Source organism: Lates calcarifer, linkage group LG19, assembly GCF_001640805.2.
Source record: "Lates calcarifer isolate ASB-BC8 linkage group LG19, TLL_Latcal_v3, whole genome shotgun sequence".
NCBI lineage: Eukaryota > Metazoa > Chordata > Actinopteri > Centropomidae > Lates > Lates calcarifer.
The window spans coordinates 3,724,067-3,739,254 of NC_066851.1; the positions used below are offsets into that span (position 1 = coordinate 3,724,067).

A 15,188-nucleotide genomic window follows, 5' to 3' on the forward strand; every position below is an offset into this window, starting at 1 on the left:
GTGTTCATACTTTTGAAAGAGTATGACGCCATCAAGACAGAATGATTTCAGCTTGTTTTCTGTGGACTCAAGTTGCTCCTGATAATCATTTCCACAGTTAAAGACTTGCATGAAGGCAAGAGGCTGTAACTTTACCCATACACTGTACATGAAAAATCCAAAGTTGTGTCTTGTCATGGGGGTTGTAATTATTTCATTTAAAAAAATGAACTATGAAATAAAACAGTAAAAAGATTTGATCACTTTTACTCCTCTACAAACTTTTTACTTTATCTGGCCAGTGTTTCCATTTGTACTGCTCTTGCCAGGTAAGATTTAAAGAGGCTAGGAAAGCTGTAATTGATGGCCAGTTAATCCCATTAAGTCTCTGGGTAATATTGGTTTTGACAAACTGCAGAATTCTTGCAGAATATACATAACATCATTTTAAGGTCTCATTGTGATTTCAATAAGAAGCTCCAATCCAGTTTCCCAAGAAAAGCCTCGTGCAGCCAGTAATTTAATTCTCAACCACTCTATGAATTACCGTGTTATTGTGAGCTACATTTGGCTGTGTGTAAGCCCTCCATCTGTATGCCATTTTCTCTTAAGCATGACCCGAGGCGCAGAGACGTAATCATAGAACAGTTGACGAGGAGCCTGTAAACAGTTTTATTAGCCCCGTGTCACACCACACAACACTAACCTACAATCACAGTCGAGCACAGGACAAATTTCAACATGGCTTTTGTTGGTGTACAGATTTTATCAATTATGCATGCTCGAGACTGGGAGGGCATGGGTTAATTTGGATGTTTATATGCATAAGCATCTGTCTTTGTTTGCCTCCACATATGCTTGGAAAAATGTCCAGTGGTCCAAGGAAGAAAACTGGAGCTCTATGTATTTCCACTATGGTGCATGAAAACACTCTTTGCAGCGGAGGGTTGGATTTTACAGCACAGAGGTCAAATGGGCTGGTTGTGTATAGAGTCTCTAATTACACATGATGTCTCGTATGTGGTCCTTTGGAAAATCCTGGCTGAATCAAAGAATTATACACACATATAGATTTATAAAGGAAAAAATAAAGGTAAGAAATTGTTGTCAAAATGTAGAAAATTAGGGGGAAAATGTGTTGGGGAAGAGAGAAAGGGACAAAAATATAGCTCTGTGAAATAGGAACAAAGAGAGACAGTGTTTTCATTACTTATACCAACAACCAAATGTTCATTGTTGCACTGGCCCCAAACCAAGTTAACAGAGAGATTTCTGCCCGTCAGCAGAAACAAGCTCTACGACAACGCCACACTTTCCCCATTCTCCTCAACACTCACACATATATACTGAAAAAAAACACACAACACACCAACAGAGTGTAAAATACAGGCTATGTATGTGAGCTTGGTGGGGGGGGTTGACCATTTAGAGTGGAAGTCTCACCTATCCTTCATTGACATTGGCAGCACACACTCATTTGTCCCCAAGCCATAACACCACATCGCTAACACATCAGAGACACACACACACACACACACGCACGCACGGACGCACGGATGTACTGCTGTGCTGCACATTGGTGCTTTCACATATCAAAGCGAGTCAGGGCAGGTTAGTGAAATACTGCCACCTGTGCCCTCAGGACAGGAGTTTCTCTCCAGTCTGAGTGCAGGAGTGAATGTGTCGACATGTACGTGAATCATAGTAACAAATACTACGTCACTGTATGCTTTGATTTGATTGATCAAGGGTAGAAATAATAGCTTTTTACCTGAAATATTTACAAATCTAATATGAATTTATTTTCATTAATCTGTTGCCTTTAATATTTATCCTCTAATGTGTTGAACTTGTGTTGCCTTTCCACAGCTTTTCGCTACAATGACCTGGTTTCCCCTCACTTTCTGGATGTGATTGCCAACCTGTCTGGCTGCACAGCCCACCGCCGCTTCAACAACTGCTCTGATATCTGCTTCCACCAGAAGTACCGCAGCCACGACGGTACATGCAACAACCTGCAGCACCCTATGTGGGGTGCTTCACTCACTGCCTTTGAACGACTCCTGAAGTCTGTATACGATAATGGCTTTAACCTGCCGAGAGGTGCCACAGAGCGACTGCATAACGGATACAGGTTGCCACTGCCGAGGCTGGTGTCCACCACAATGATTGGAACAGAGACCATCACTCCCGATGACCGTTACACTCACATGCTGATGCAGTGGGGTCAGTTTCTAGACCACGACTTGGATTCGACAGTGGCTGCCCTCAGCCAGTCGCGGTTCTCTGATGGCCAGCTGTGTGCTCAGGTCTGTACCAACGACCCGCCGTGCTTCCCGATCCAGTTCCCCCCCAATGACCCGCGGCAGCTGCGAAGTCGGAGCCCGGTGCATGTTCTTCGTCCGGTCCAGCCCTGTGTGCGGCAGCGGGATGACATCTCTACTCATGAACAGCGTATATCCGAGAGAGCAAATCAACCAGCTAACTTCTTACATCGATGCTTCAAACGTCTATGGCAGCTCACGACATGAATCTGAGGAAATCCGAGATTTGGCCAGCCAAAGGGGTCTGCTCCGCCAAGGTATCATACAGCGAACAGGGAAGCCACTTCTGCCGTTTGCCACTGGACCACCAACTGAGTGTATGAGGGATGAGAATGAGAGTCCGATTCCATGTTTCTTAGCGGGAGACCACCGTGCCAATGAGCAGCTTGGTTTGACTGCCATGCACACGGTGTGGTTCAGGGAGCACAACCGCATAGCCACAGAGCTATTGAGACTGAATCCCCACTGGGATGGGGACACCATCTACCACGAAGCCAGGAAGATAGTGGGGGCCCAGATGCAGCACATCACCTACAGTCACTGGTTACCAAAGGTAACAGCTGTCGACTTAACTCTAATGTTCCTTTGTTTGACTGATATTTCTCTTTTTTTGACATCTGTTTCTCAATTATTTCTCAAGATGATAATAAGTTAAAACATTCAGTGGCATTCATTCATTTTCCCATGTCGTAGATCCTGGGTGAGGCGGGCATCAAGATGATGGGGCCATACACTGGTTATGACCCCAATGTTAACGCTGGCATCCTCAGTGCTTTCGCCACTGCTGCTTTCCGCTTCGGGCACACCCTTATCAACCCAATACTCTACAGGTTAGATGAGGACTTCCAGCCAATCCCCCAGGGACACATCTCTCTGCACCGGGCCTTCTTCTCCCCGTTCCGTATTGTGAATGAGGGCGGCATTGACCCACTCCTTCGCGGGCTCTTTGGCGTCGCTGGTAAAATGCGTGTCTCCACACAGCTGCTAAATACAGAGCTGACAGAGAGGCTGTTCTCAATGGCCCATGCTGTGGCTCTGGACCTTGGCTGCCATGAATATACAGAGAGGAAGGGATCATGGCATACCACCATACAACGATTACAGGACCTTCTGTAACCTGACCTCAGCTCAGACGTTTGACGAATTGAGGAATGAGATTAAGAATCCCAGTGTTAGAGAGAAACTACAGAGGTAATTATACACAACAAATGGAACCAGGTGTTGGCTGTGGGCTATAGTCATACCTATGTATAGTTGAAAGATAAGGTTAGATAAGGTTCCTGCCATCACTCTCAAACAAACATCCTCAGTTTGGCTGACTTGTGTTACTTCAGAGGAGTTTGTGTTACATAATAATTTTCAACTGCAATATATCTCCATAGTTCAGTGTCCCTGACTGTTCTTCTTGTATGGCAGGCTGTATGGCACTCCTCTGAACATTGACCTGTTCCCTGCCCTAATGGCTGAAGACCTGGTCCCTGGCAGTAGACTGGGACCCACACTCATGTGTCTGCTGGCAGCTCAGTTCAAACGCCTGCGGGACGGTGACAGGTACAGTAAGATCACAACACATCTCACCTCGCCATTCAAAAAAACACACACGATGAAATGAAAGCATGCCTCCACTTCCCACTCCCAGTCAGTCAGTGAAGTGTACTTCTTGGTTGATTTTCCCCTTTTTTGTTTTTTTCTGAAGGCTATGAACGACTGAGGTCAGCCATTTTGCCTGTGATAAAAACTGAAGCCAATGTATGATAATAACAAAGCTTTTTAATGTTATTGTTTTGTCAAGATCATTCACACATCAAGTGTATGAATTCATATATCTGTTACTGTACATTTTATTAAGCTTAAAATGTTTAGCTAATGCAAACAAGTGCAAATGGAATGCCCTGAATTTATTAAACCTCTGACAGTATTTCTTTGAGGAATTATGAAAAACTAAATCTGTACAATACCTTACCAAGTGTGTCTCCATCATATCAAAGTGACAGAGGTGAAAAGGCGTTGTATTTCATTTCTGTCTCTGTCACTTCCCTTACCGCTGTCTTCAGATTCTGGTATGAAAACCCAGGTGTGTTCACTCCTGCCCAGCTGACGCAGCTGAAGCAGGCCTCTCTGACGCGGGTGCTGTGCGACAACGGGGACAACATCACACGCATCCAGCAGGACGTCTTCAAGGTGGCAGAGCTGCCCCATGGCTACGGCAGCTGTGACGACATCCCTCAGATTGACCTGCGCATGTGGCAGGACTGCTGTGAAGGTAGGAAGGTTTAATTATCATGTTACAATCATCATTTTGCCTTCTGTGGTTCTTATAATCAATTCAGAAAATATTCAGACCCCTTCACTTTTTGCACACTCAAATGGCGTTTTCACCCATCAGTCTATACTCAATAACCCATAATGACAAAGTGAAAATATGTTTTTAGAATTTTTTGCAAATTTCTTAAAAATCTGAAATTTTGCTCAAACCCATGTACATACACAAGATAGCATGATCATCTCATCTCTCAATATGAAGCAAGAATGATCATAACCATTCTTATGATTTATCAACTTCTATTTGACACAGTATCAACAAAATCTGATGCAAGACTTAATAAAGCCAGTTTAAATTTCTGATTTTAGATTTTAGATTTTTCATAGTAGTATCAGTTTATACAGTTAGCCACAAATGTCAATCACAAGTGCTATAAAAAGATCTGCAGTCTTCCATACCCAGTGTTAGTGTGATGTATTTTGAACACACAGTTAGGTACAGAACCATTACCTCTCACAGTCCCATCTTTCATCATCTTGGCTGATCTTTTAAAGCATATGCCTTTTTCTCATGATGAAAGAACAGATAGTTTAACAGCAGAGGAAGCTGCCTAGACGTCTCAGTCAGTGGCTTACACTGGTCCAGTATCTGGGCTGTTTTGTCAAATTAGAGCCATACAATATCCTCACCCTGTGTTTCTCTTTGATAACATCTTCCTCAAGGCAGCTTGGCTTCACAATAATCACTGGTTATATACTGCAGTTTAGAACACCCCCTTTGAAAGGAACAAAGTTATTCTTTGACCGCAGTTGACTTGACAGCACTCCTGTCTGTACAGCTCACGTCAAATGGATGTCACTCAGTGTAAATGTTGCTTGAGCGTGTGTGAATCTTGGAAGAAGAGATGAAAGGAAGAATAAACATTTTTATCAAGCTTGAGCACCTCATAATGAAAAGGAGGTTTGACTGTAGAGACACGTCAGGGATCATTTCCCTGGCTTCAAGCAGGGTAAAACTTCCATGTGTGAGATGTTGATTTTGTCTTGTGAAATCGGTGTGAAATAAAGTTTGATGTCAAATGCCATGAAAATGTCAGACCATTGTAACTCTGTTGGATCACCTCTTCAGTGAAACAGCAGACCTCCTCTTCCTGAACTCTCATGATATAACCAGTGTTATGCTTCTCACACACTGCTCCCGCTAATTGCAGGGGTAAGGGGTGGTATTTGGAGTTAAATCCTGGATGTTAAAACATTCCACCCGTTGGTGCAGCTGACAAAGCGAAAAGGAGATGAATGAAGAAGCACCCCATGCTGGTATAATAAACCAGCATGAGGGTTTATAGTGATTGTTTGCCTTGTATCATTTATTTGGAGATATGATCAGCTGTGAAAAGAGAAAATGGTTTAGATTACAAGGCATGATCTAAGGTATCAGATTACACCTTTAAAACTGTGAGCCATGCAATGATTGTTTTAATAGAACATAATGGTGAACTGTTTTGAATGAGCCTGAACTATGAAACATTTTACTACAGCTCCGCTGTTCTCTTGGTACCTCTGTGTTTTTTCAGTGACATAATGACATGATGACTGACTCAGCATTCCTACCTTTTCCTATTTAAACATCAGTGAAGTCACGCAAGAACTGTTAAGTAAAAAAGAGCATACACATCACATAGATGTACACCACTGTGCAAAAGCTTTAGGCACTTTAAGATATTTTACTCTTGTCCTTCTTCAGTATCATCAGCAAGGTGTCTGATCAGTCCCAGATTATATGAGTCCAGTCACACAGTCAGCATCATAAAGAACTGTCCTCAGAGACAAGAAGAACAAGGAGTCCTGCAGTAGATGGTCAGGGGGGATCGCAGGAAATACTGGTCTGATTTAGGTTTTTTCTGTTTGCTGCACTTTGCATAAGGTTAATTGATGAATAAAAATTAATCATGGGATTAATTTTCACAGCATCCTCACTTAACCTTTAAGTGCCTAAAACCTTTGCACAGTACTGTATGTGCCATCAGTGTTACCAGCATCAGTACAGTTCCACATAATTAACACTTGATGTGACATGTAAGTTAACACCAAATGAATTTCAGGTATTGATTTAACTATGTGAGAGTATTTTCTCATGAACAAAGCCACATTCATTTCTCACTGTCTCAGTTACATAATGCTGCTGTTACTGGAAAAATATATAATGTTTGAAGTGTCAGTTCAGTATAGCATTGAGACGAGTGTTGAGCTGCATTTGGGATGAATGAATTCTTGTTTGACGTAGATGTTTGAGAAAAATGAAAATTCATTGTCCTTGGAGAAGAAATGTACAGGGATAAGAAAACATTTTAATAAGCAACACATGGTGCTGTTAATTATTCTCCTTTCACCCCAGATTCTGAGGCTGTTGTTCAACCTTCCTTGCCAAAATGTACAAGGAGCAAAGCTAATAAACAGAGAGTATCCTGCCAGAAAGAGGCAGGATGGAGGAGGGAGGAAGAGTCAATGCACTTGTTTCTGTCTGTCAGTGAAGCTGTAGCTAGATTCACAGTTGTGTTTTGGAGAGGACACTGCTGAGAACTTACTGCATATGTACGTGTGTGTGTGTGTGTGTGTGTGTGTAAGCATGCAGCACAGCAGGGTATGACGGTGCATCTGTGCACTCATGCGTGTTTGTCAGCATGAGATAGGAAGTCTTGTTGTTTTTAGATAGTCTCTGTCTTCCTACAGACTGTTGTCTGGTAAATCAAAGGCACTCTGAGGCCTGGCAGCTGGCTTTAAACTTTTACAGATAAAGACGCAGCCCTCCTAACTGCAGGGCCTGAACCATTCATCTGTCCTTTCCTCAGGTTTATTATGAACCGTCTCTTGATGCTCTCTGCTGATGCTCAGCATGCCCCAGATGTGTACTGGGGCATGAGCAGGGTTCTGTGTTTGTGTGTCTGTGTGTGTGTGTCTGTTATTCTCTTTGATCTGAGTACAGTGATGGCAGCGTGAGAGTGAGGCATGGTAATACAATAAGCCTCAGAGTCTTGGATCAGCACTTTGAAGCAGAAAGAAAGGGGCATCAGCAGTCATGGTTTCCTGTTTCATGCATGTGCATCTGTGGCTGGCTGCATTAATGTTTGTGCATAAGATTGACCTTATTTTCCTTCACAGGTACTTCCTTTATTCTGTGTGCTCATCAATCTTTTTACTGCTGCTACTTTATCACTCTGAAAAGAAAATATAACTTAATTCTGAATATCTAAATGGTAAATGGTAAATCAATAAAGGCTCCTTTTCCTACCAGTCTCTGGGATTGTTTTTTCCTCTGTTAGTGAACTGCATTGTGTTGGGCTGTGTTTAATTCACCAGACTGCAGAACCAAGGGTCAATTCAATGCCCTGTCATACCACTTCAGGGGACGCAGATCAGCTGAGCACAGCTACAGAGAGGATAATCCTGCCAACAGCATCCAGGAGAACAGGTAACACAGCACGTCTGTACAGTCTACAGAGAGATTATAGTTCTAGAGATGTCACCTAATTTTATATCTGTACATTTGTCATTGCAGCCCAGTGGAGGAAACCACAGAAAGACTAGTAAATGTTACTCTGACCTCCAAAAAAAGCACTGAACCCTCTATCAACGACTTCCAGGACTTTGTCTCCGACATGCAGAAGACGATCACAAGTTTACGAAAGCAGGTGCGTGCCTGCATCTACACCCAAACACAGACAGGGGTTTCATCTCTGGGCTGGTAATCTACATGTCTTAAAGCATGTTTGTGTCTGTGCATTAGGTGGCAGAATGCAGAGAGACGGTATCTGCTGGTAATTTAAGCATCGTACTGTACTGCCAAGCTGCTGCCTGCACAACACATTCAACTGCTGTTACACTTTCCAATAAATGACCAGAGAACAGCTAGAGTTCAGAGTCACGAAAAAGAGACATTTGAGAGGAGTACAACACCAGCAGAACTTGGAAGGTTTAGGCAGACATTGTCAGTATACTGTATCGTAGTTTTAGGAGGTTTAGTCTTTATCCAGGAAGTGAAGGTAAAATAACCTTTTTAATTTTTGAAAAGGTGTAAATACACTCCTTAAGTTAAGGAGGATGGGCGATTCCTTGTCTAAAACTCTTAACCGCTAAGACATTTACAGTTGAGCATCCCTCTCCCTTTCCTAGTAAATTTAAAACAGTTCCATGTGTTTAAACAAGTTGTCTCTCGCACATGTTGCATGCATGCCTGCTATGTCTGTTTAGGGAAACTCTGCTGTAGGCTAACACAGTCAAAGCTCCATACGTACATACATGTTTTCCATTAACATGTCAGCAGTGCAGTTAATTCCTCAGGATGGGGCCCAGCATCCCGACCTTGTCCTCTGGTCATCTGCAGCCTTTTTAGATGCAGTGCGGTTGAAGAATGAAGAGTTCCGTGTTTTTAGAGGGTGCTGGATTGTTGAGTATGTTAATTAAGAGTGCGTTTTGGGTGGGGATTTAGTTTGGTTTAAAGAATGTGGAATGGTTCGGTATCGTCTCTCACTTGGTAGTTCATACTGTACATACCGTATATATATAGTACATTGTGGACGTTTACGTGTTAGTATATCTAATTCATGTTTCACAGTACTTGTTTGTTGTAAGAGATAGAGACTTGTGGTGGTGTTGATGTAACCAAAAACAACCACATATCTGAATAAATGTCCTTGTGTCCTTGTTTCTTTCCAGATTAAAAGACTTGAAGCCCGTCTGAGCAAGACTGACTGCACTGATAGTGAGGGACGTGAGCGAACAGATGGAGAGCGATGGAAAAAGGACTCCTGCACCATATGCGACTGTAGAGTACGTGCAACATATAAATCAATATGCAGTGCGAATGGTTTACACGCCACACAAACACATGTGCGCAGTACTTAATCCTCTCATTTTTCACACCCTGAGAAGCTGGTCATGTTTGAGTGTCTTCATGTTTCTCACCGAGGACAGGTTGTCCATCAGAAGCATTTTGTGTGCGAGCAGTCTACCCAGTTGAAATGCCCCAGTTTCTCTCTGTCTGGCTCTCTTGCATGTGTTTCACCTCTTCCAGCACCTCTTGGCAGTACCCTCCTCCTGGCACCAGTGTCTCCCCACAGTGTTTGTGTGCACCAGCCACTTTTCTGCCTTTCATTCTTTATCTCCCACACTTTCTCAATGCCAACTGCTGGCACAGGTGGTAGCAGCCCCATGCCAAACCTGACTGCCTCAGATCTTCCTCACCTTTCCCTCCCACTTACCCTTTGTTGCCATCTTTCCTACTCAGTTTATTTTGCGCACCACATCTGATAACACACCTGTCAGTTTGTCTTCTGCGTTTCTCTCCCTCCGCTTGACTTCCCCAAATCTATCCTTTTCCACTCTCCACGCCTCCCTGTAATTGGAGGATTTTTGTAATAATTAAATTTGGCAGGCAGAAGCACAATGAGAAAGCCTGTCTGGGAAAGAACAGTTTGGTGCAACACATCATGTTGTTGCTCTAAAACAAAGCACTTCATTGTTCTGCTCAGCCTTGTCGTCAGCCACCTTAGCAGAGGCCTGTCATGAGCAAAGCTTCTCAGTTACTGTTCTGTTCCAAACAAAAGCATGACAGTGCAAACAAAAGTATTCTCCAGGTCATAACATACATATTGAAATCTGCTGTTAACACAATTTTATCTTTGACGTTTTGACAAGTGTTATATTTTATATACAGGACTTGAACCTTCCACTTCCTTTAGTCTTGTTTTGTGCCTTTTTCTTTCTGCTGCTAGCCATTTACCCTACAATGATTACAAGCATTTCATCCAGTCTAATCTAATAAGCTAACTGACCTGTTGCCCCTTCTTTGCCCTCCTCACCCCACCCCAGGACGCCCAGGTGACCTGCTTCGTGGAGTCTTGTCCACCAGCTGAGTGCAAACGGCCCGTCAAGTTAAAAGGCGCCTGCTGCCCAGTGTGCCTCGAACAGGCAAATGTTGACAAGTGGCAAGAAGCAAACATCCACCACGACTAACCCTCAGGACCCACCCTCACACCCCCGACAAACACGCTCTAGCGTCTGAAAGTCACACACTCACACACAGACATCCAGAGAGAGGATGAGACTCTTGAAGGTGTGCTAATCCACAGCCACCAATAGCCTCGATAGACCCAATAGCCTCAGTTTTTGTTTTGTTTCACTTTGTATTCTTTTTCTTTGATCAGTGGAGGGATTGGAAATTTTATTTTTGTTCTTTTTGGCTTCTTGCCCCCTCCAGGACCAGCAGCCTGAGGCTCAGTTTGAAATCCTCTGGCAACAAGCCAGCGATCACTAAATGGATTTATTTCTGAACCAATGGGTGGATGGATGGATGAATGGGTGGATTGTAAACAAGATGGACAAATCTCTCCTACTTGCTTGGAGTCCACTGAGGCTTCTGAAGTCTCACAAACATCCACTGTGGTGGATGGTGACAAAGCGCAGGGCCAGTTGCCGTCGACAAGCAGGAAAGGGAAGTAGATTGAAAGGCGGCAGCCATTATGTTGTATCACAAAATGTTCTCAGGTTAGAGATGCCGAAAACTGGTGCTATTTCCCCCCTTTTTTTATTAATGATTTAATCACTAAATACAAACCTTCAAAGTATTGTCTTTTGTATGCAAAGCAACCTATATACACTCAGTATATGCCTTTTAATGATAAATCACAATTGATTATCAGGATTGTTTTATTCAAACTAAAAGACTTTTTACAAATAGAGTTACTTCATCTTTTAATCCACGGTGCTTTATATCATGTTATGAATATGTTTTTTTTTTTCTTCCCTTTTTGTATAAAAATGCTTACATATGAAGATAATGTGAAGCCCTACAAAAATGTTTGTAATGCAAAAGAAATGTCTACTGATTACTGCTCCTCTCTCCATGGACAACTTGTTAGTTAACTTACTTATTGTCTCTGCTGGCCTGTCCTGAACTTGAGTGAGGTGGAGCCGCATGGCGCTCCCCATTGCAGGACACTTGATCCAGCTCTTGCACTGTTGTGCTCCTTTCCAAGTTTCATTTTGCTTTCAGAAAGCAGTAAAAGAATATCCATTTTACCACTGTAATGTTGTGAACTTTGTCCCAGTATTTTGCTCAGTCTTCTAAAGCCAAATGTATGATTTAGTACCTTCTAAAATTACATAAATAGCACATGTCTATCTAAACTATATGAATGTTGTAATGAGGTCAGGATTTAGCCTTTGGTACTGCTAACTCTACCACAGCAGTATTCTCCCTCTGACCTGCTCAGTTGTTGTTTTTTTTTATTCATGTTTATTCATCTTTAGTCCACAGACTACACACAATTGAAGGACTGCTACCATGACTGTTGACTGTTCTACTCTGCCTTTGTGGACCTGCAGCCCTCTATCTCTAGTTTACGCAAGGACACGCTTGCATGCATTCCTTTGTCAAGCGTCCACTTTGTCTCCACCTTTTCTCTCTGTAAGTTTTTTACTCGTGTGTGTTCAGTTTTTTTTTTTTTTTTTTTTTTTTTTTTTGGATGTTTCCACTTGTGAGGACCATCTTCAGTGTTGATATAGATTAGGAATGCTTACCCTGCTCATGTTTCTCTGCCATGTTGAAGATTTCGAGACCGGGAGGATGACGTCAATCAGCAGAGCAGAAGTGGTGCGCAGGCTTCTCTAGCCCTCTGACCCTCATTCCGCTGTAATGGAAGCCATATGAGAGGGGAAGCAAGGGTAATGTTGGGGGATGGGTGCATATGATTGGGATACAGTGTCAATCAAAACAAGTCTTCACCACGTTGCTATTGTGAGACAGATTTATTCCACTGACTCATGTCAGCTGGTCTTCCGCAAGTACTGTACATAGACAAATGCCGCTCACTGTACCCTGTGCACTGGCTCACTTAGTGTAACATAAGTCACATTTTTGTTTTCCTGTTTTGCTTTGCTCCTAATTGTGTTGAAGCGGCCGCAGCTGCAGTGTTCCTTTCCATTGTTTTCTTTATGTGGTAACGTCCTGAGCAAGCATCTGTCACTAAACAGAAATAATACTCTCCGGAATGTTCCATTCAGGATTCCAGATGGATTATGGGGCTGGCAGTCGCACTGGTAAATTGGTATCATATCACATGTTTAAATATACTGGACAGGTTTGTACATCAAACTGTGTGTTTACAGTTGTGTATTTTTCTCTCCTTCATTGCATTTTGACTGTAGCTTCTCCAGCAATACCAGCAACATCATGTGCTCTGATGTATGTTTTACTGAATTTAGTATTTTGATATTATTTCATAAACTCTGTGAATGAATGAGTGTGTGAGTTTCCTTCTGTCTCAAAACAGGCTAAATGCATTTTGGCCCAAGGTCTGGTTGCCAAAGCACTGTGAGCTCTCTTCGTTACCAGTCTTGATATTCATATATCTGTTGTATCAGTTCATTTTTGTTTTCGTATTTCATCATTGTTTCCTCTCTTTTCATTTCCCCTTAAACTCCTGAGTGTCAATGGAATGCACTGCTCTGCAAGACTGAACATGCTTTACCTACACTGTCCCTTAACCAGTGGTCAATGTGGATATAGTAGTACCTGTCATGACATTTGTATTGTATTGTACGTTTGCCAAAGAATGGTTTGCACTGTAATGTATGCCTCTCAACAGTAATAATAAATAAATAAGCCACATTTGAATTACAGTTACACATGTTGGTGCCTGTTCTTTTTCAGCTGCCAACGCATGGCAGAAGCTCGCTACTGAACGACAGATGAGCTGAATCTTAAAGATGTGAGCTCGTTAATGATCTGTCAAAACTCACACATTTTGGGGATCTTGGTTTTGCTTATGACAAAACAAATTTTTGCACTGATCTCATCACTGCAGTCTTGTTCTCAAGTTAACTGTCTCCGCTGTAGTGTGCTTGTTGTTAACACAGGGGAAAGGTGTCATGTGGCTTGATGACAGTCGTGGTCCCCAGAGGATGAATTTTACTGACTGATGATCCCCTGATATTTTATAGCACCATCATCAAGTCAAAATGTTCACTTATCCTGTTAAATACCTTAGAATCTACATGGATTGGCACAAACATGTACACAGACCTTCATGGTTCCCAGAGGATGAATCCATACGACTTCCGCGATCCTCTGATTTTCCCTCTAGTGCCACCTTGAGGTTGACATGTGCAGTTTTGAATGAAGAATCAACTTTTGGATTGTCATGAAGTTTTGCTTAAAGCTCCATTGTGCCCTACTCTAGCCTCACTTAGGTACTATCATAGCTGTAGACTCATAGTCTTGTTCTGCTTTGTATGGTCTTCTGCCAGGATTTGACATGAGAGACAACACTCTCTCTAAAGCGAGTGTAGACAAACAAAAAGCAGCTGTGAAATGTCTGGGGAGTGATGTTTGCAAGGTGAGTAATATTAGCCATCGGAGAAGCCTGAGAACATTAACCCTGTGATGTTACGTCTGCCTCAGACTGTTATTCACATGTGCTGTCTGGCACACAAACTCACACACTGCGTTTAGATGTGTGGTTTGTGGCAAATTATCTTTGCTCCGGAATTCCTCTTCATTTCAATACTGATAATAATAATATCAATTGTGTGTTAATGTCAATCAGTGCTTGGTTGGCAAAACCTGATGTGCTTGTTTATTACTGTTTCCACCTATCAAGCAACATCTTCCGCCTTTCTTTCCTCCATCCACGTCCCTCCCTCTGTCTTCTATACTTCTCCCTGTAGAGTGAGCACTGGCAGCCGGGGCCGTGAGTGGACTGAGGGTCTGGAAAGAAAACTGGACCAGGAAATGAGGTTTCCAGTGGCTGCACAGATAAAAGAGCCTTCATCTTCTAGCCAGGCAGGAAAAGACATTATCACCCTGACAACAAGAGACCTACCTTACTCAGGGTAATAGGTCTATTCCTGGGAGATCAAAACATGAATACACAAGTGTACATGTATACACACAGACACACACGCACTTCCTCTGGATTGTTCCCATATCTGCTGCAGAGTTTCCCTTCCCCTTACCAACAACAGCCAAAGGTCCAGGCTGTTGTTTGAATGAAATCTCCTTTGTTTACTTTGGAGAGATGAGTGATGATTATGTAAGTGAGAAAGTGCTGTAGGTGTCTGGAGCAAAATGCAGGCAGACAAGAGGAAACACACACACAAATGCCAGTCAACAGACCATCTATCAGCCCACAAAATCTGCTGTTCAACTGAGACTAATGCATTTATCGTTACAGATCTGAATCTCCATCCAGTACTTTTCAGATCATGAAGCAGTCCACAGGAAAAAGGCAGAGGATTGTGGCTTTTTTCTGGGGTTTGGACAGGACACTAGCCTGCAGCTGCATAAGCCCAGCTACTCAGCAAGCCTCTCACTTCCCACTCATCACATACTGGAATTTCATTTAGGCAATTGGCTCTCTGCGTTGCACCTCTCACTCGCCAAGGTGGGGAATTCTTTCCCCTCGCTAATGGAACGTCATTCTCATTTCCAGAGCGAGGCGGATGAAAGAGAGAGAAGTGGTGTCCCACTGAGAGAAAATAGGTTTTGCATCCTGGGACTCAAAGGACTGTAGTGATGGCTTGTCACCCCCAGTGGGTGGGAAATGTCATGAGATGGCTTCCCGC

The 15,188-nt window shown here is 42.8% G+C and overlaps 1 protein-coding gene across 1 annotated transcript in view; it reads left to right on the top strand.

Annotated features, from left to right (window-relative positions):
- The window catches only part of LOC108896113 (peroxidasin), a 51,617-nt gene extending 38,373 nt beyond the window's left edge, over positions 1–13,244 (top strand). Inside the window, 10 exon segments of the mRNA XM_018695120.1 lie at positions 1,849–2,354; positions 2,356–2,856; positions 2,997–3,344; positions 3,346–3,494; positions 3,720–3,854; positions 4,358–4,566; positions 7,923–8,034; positions 8,122–8,254; positions 9,279–9,392; positions 10,434–13,244. Of these exon segments, the coding sequence (XP_018550636.1) occupies positions 1,849–2,354; positions 2,356–2,856; positions 2,997–3,344; positions 3,346–3,494; positions 3,720–3,854; positions 4,358–4,566; positions 7,923–8,034; positions 8,122–8,254; positions 9,279–9,392; positions 10,434–10,577 (2,351 nt within the window). The 3' untranslated portion in view covers positions 10,578–13,244.
- The last annotated feature ends 1,944 nt before the right edge of the window (positions 13,245–15,188 follow it).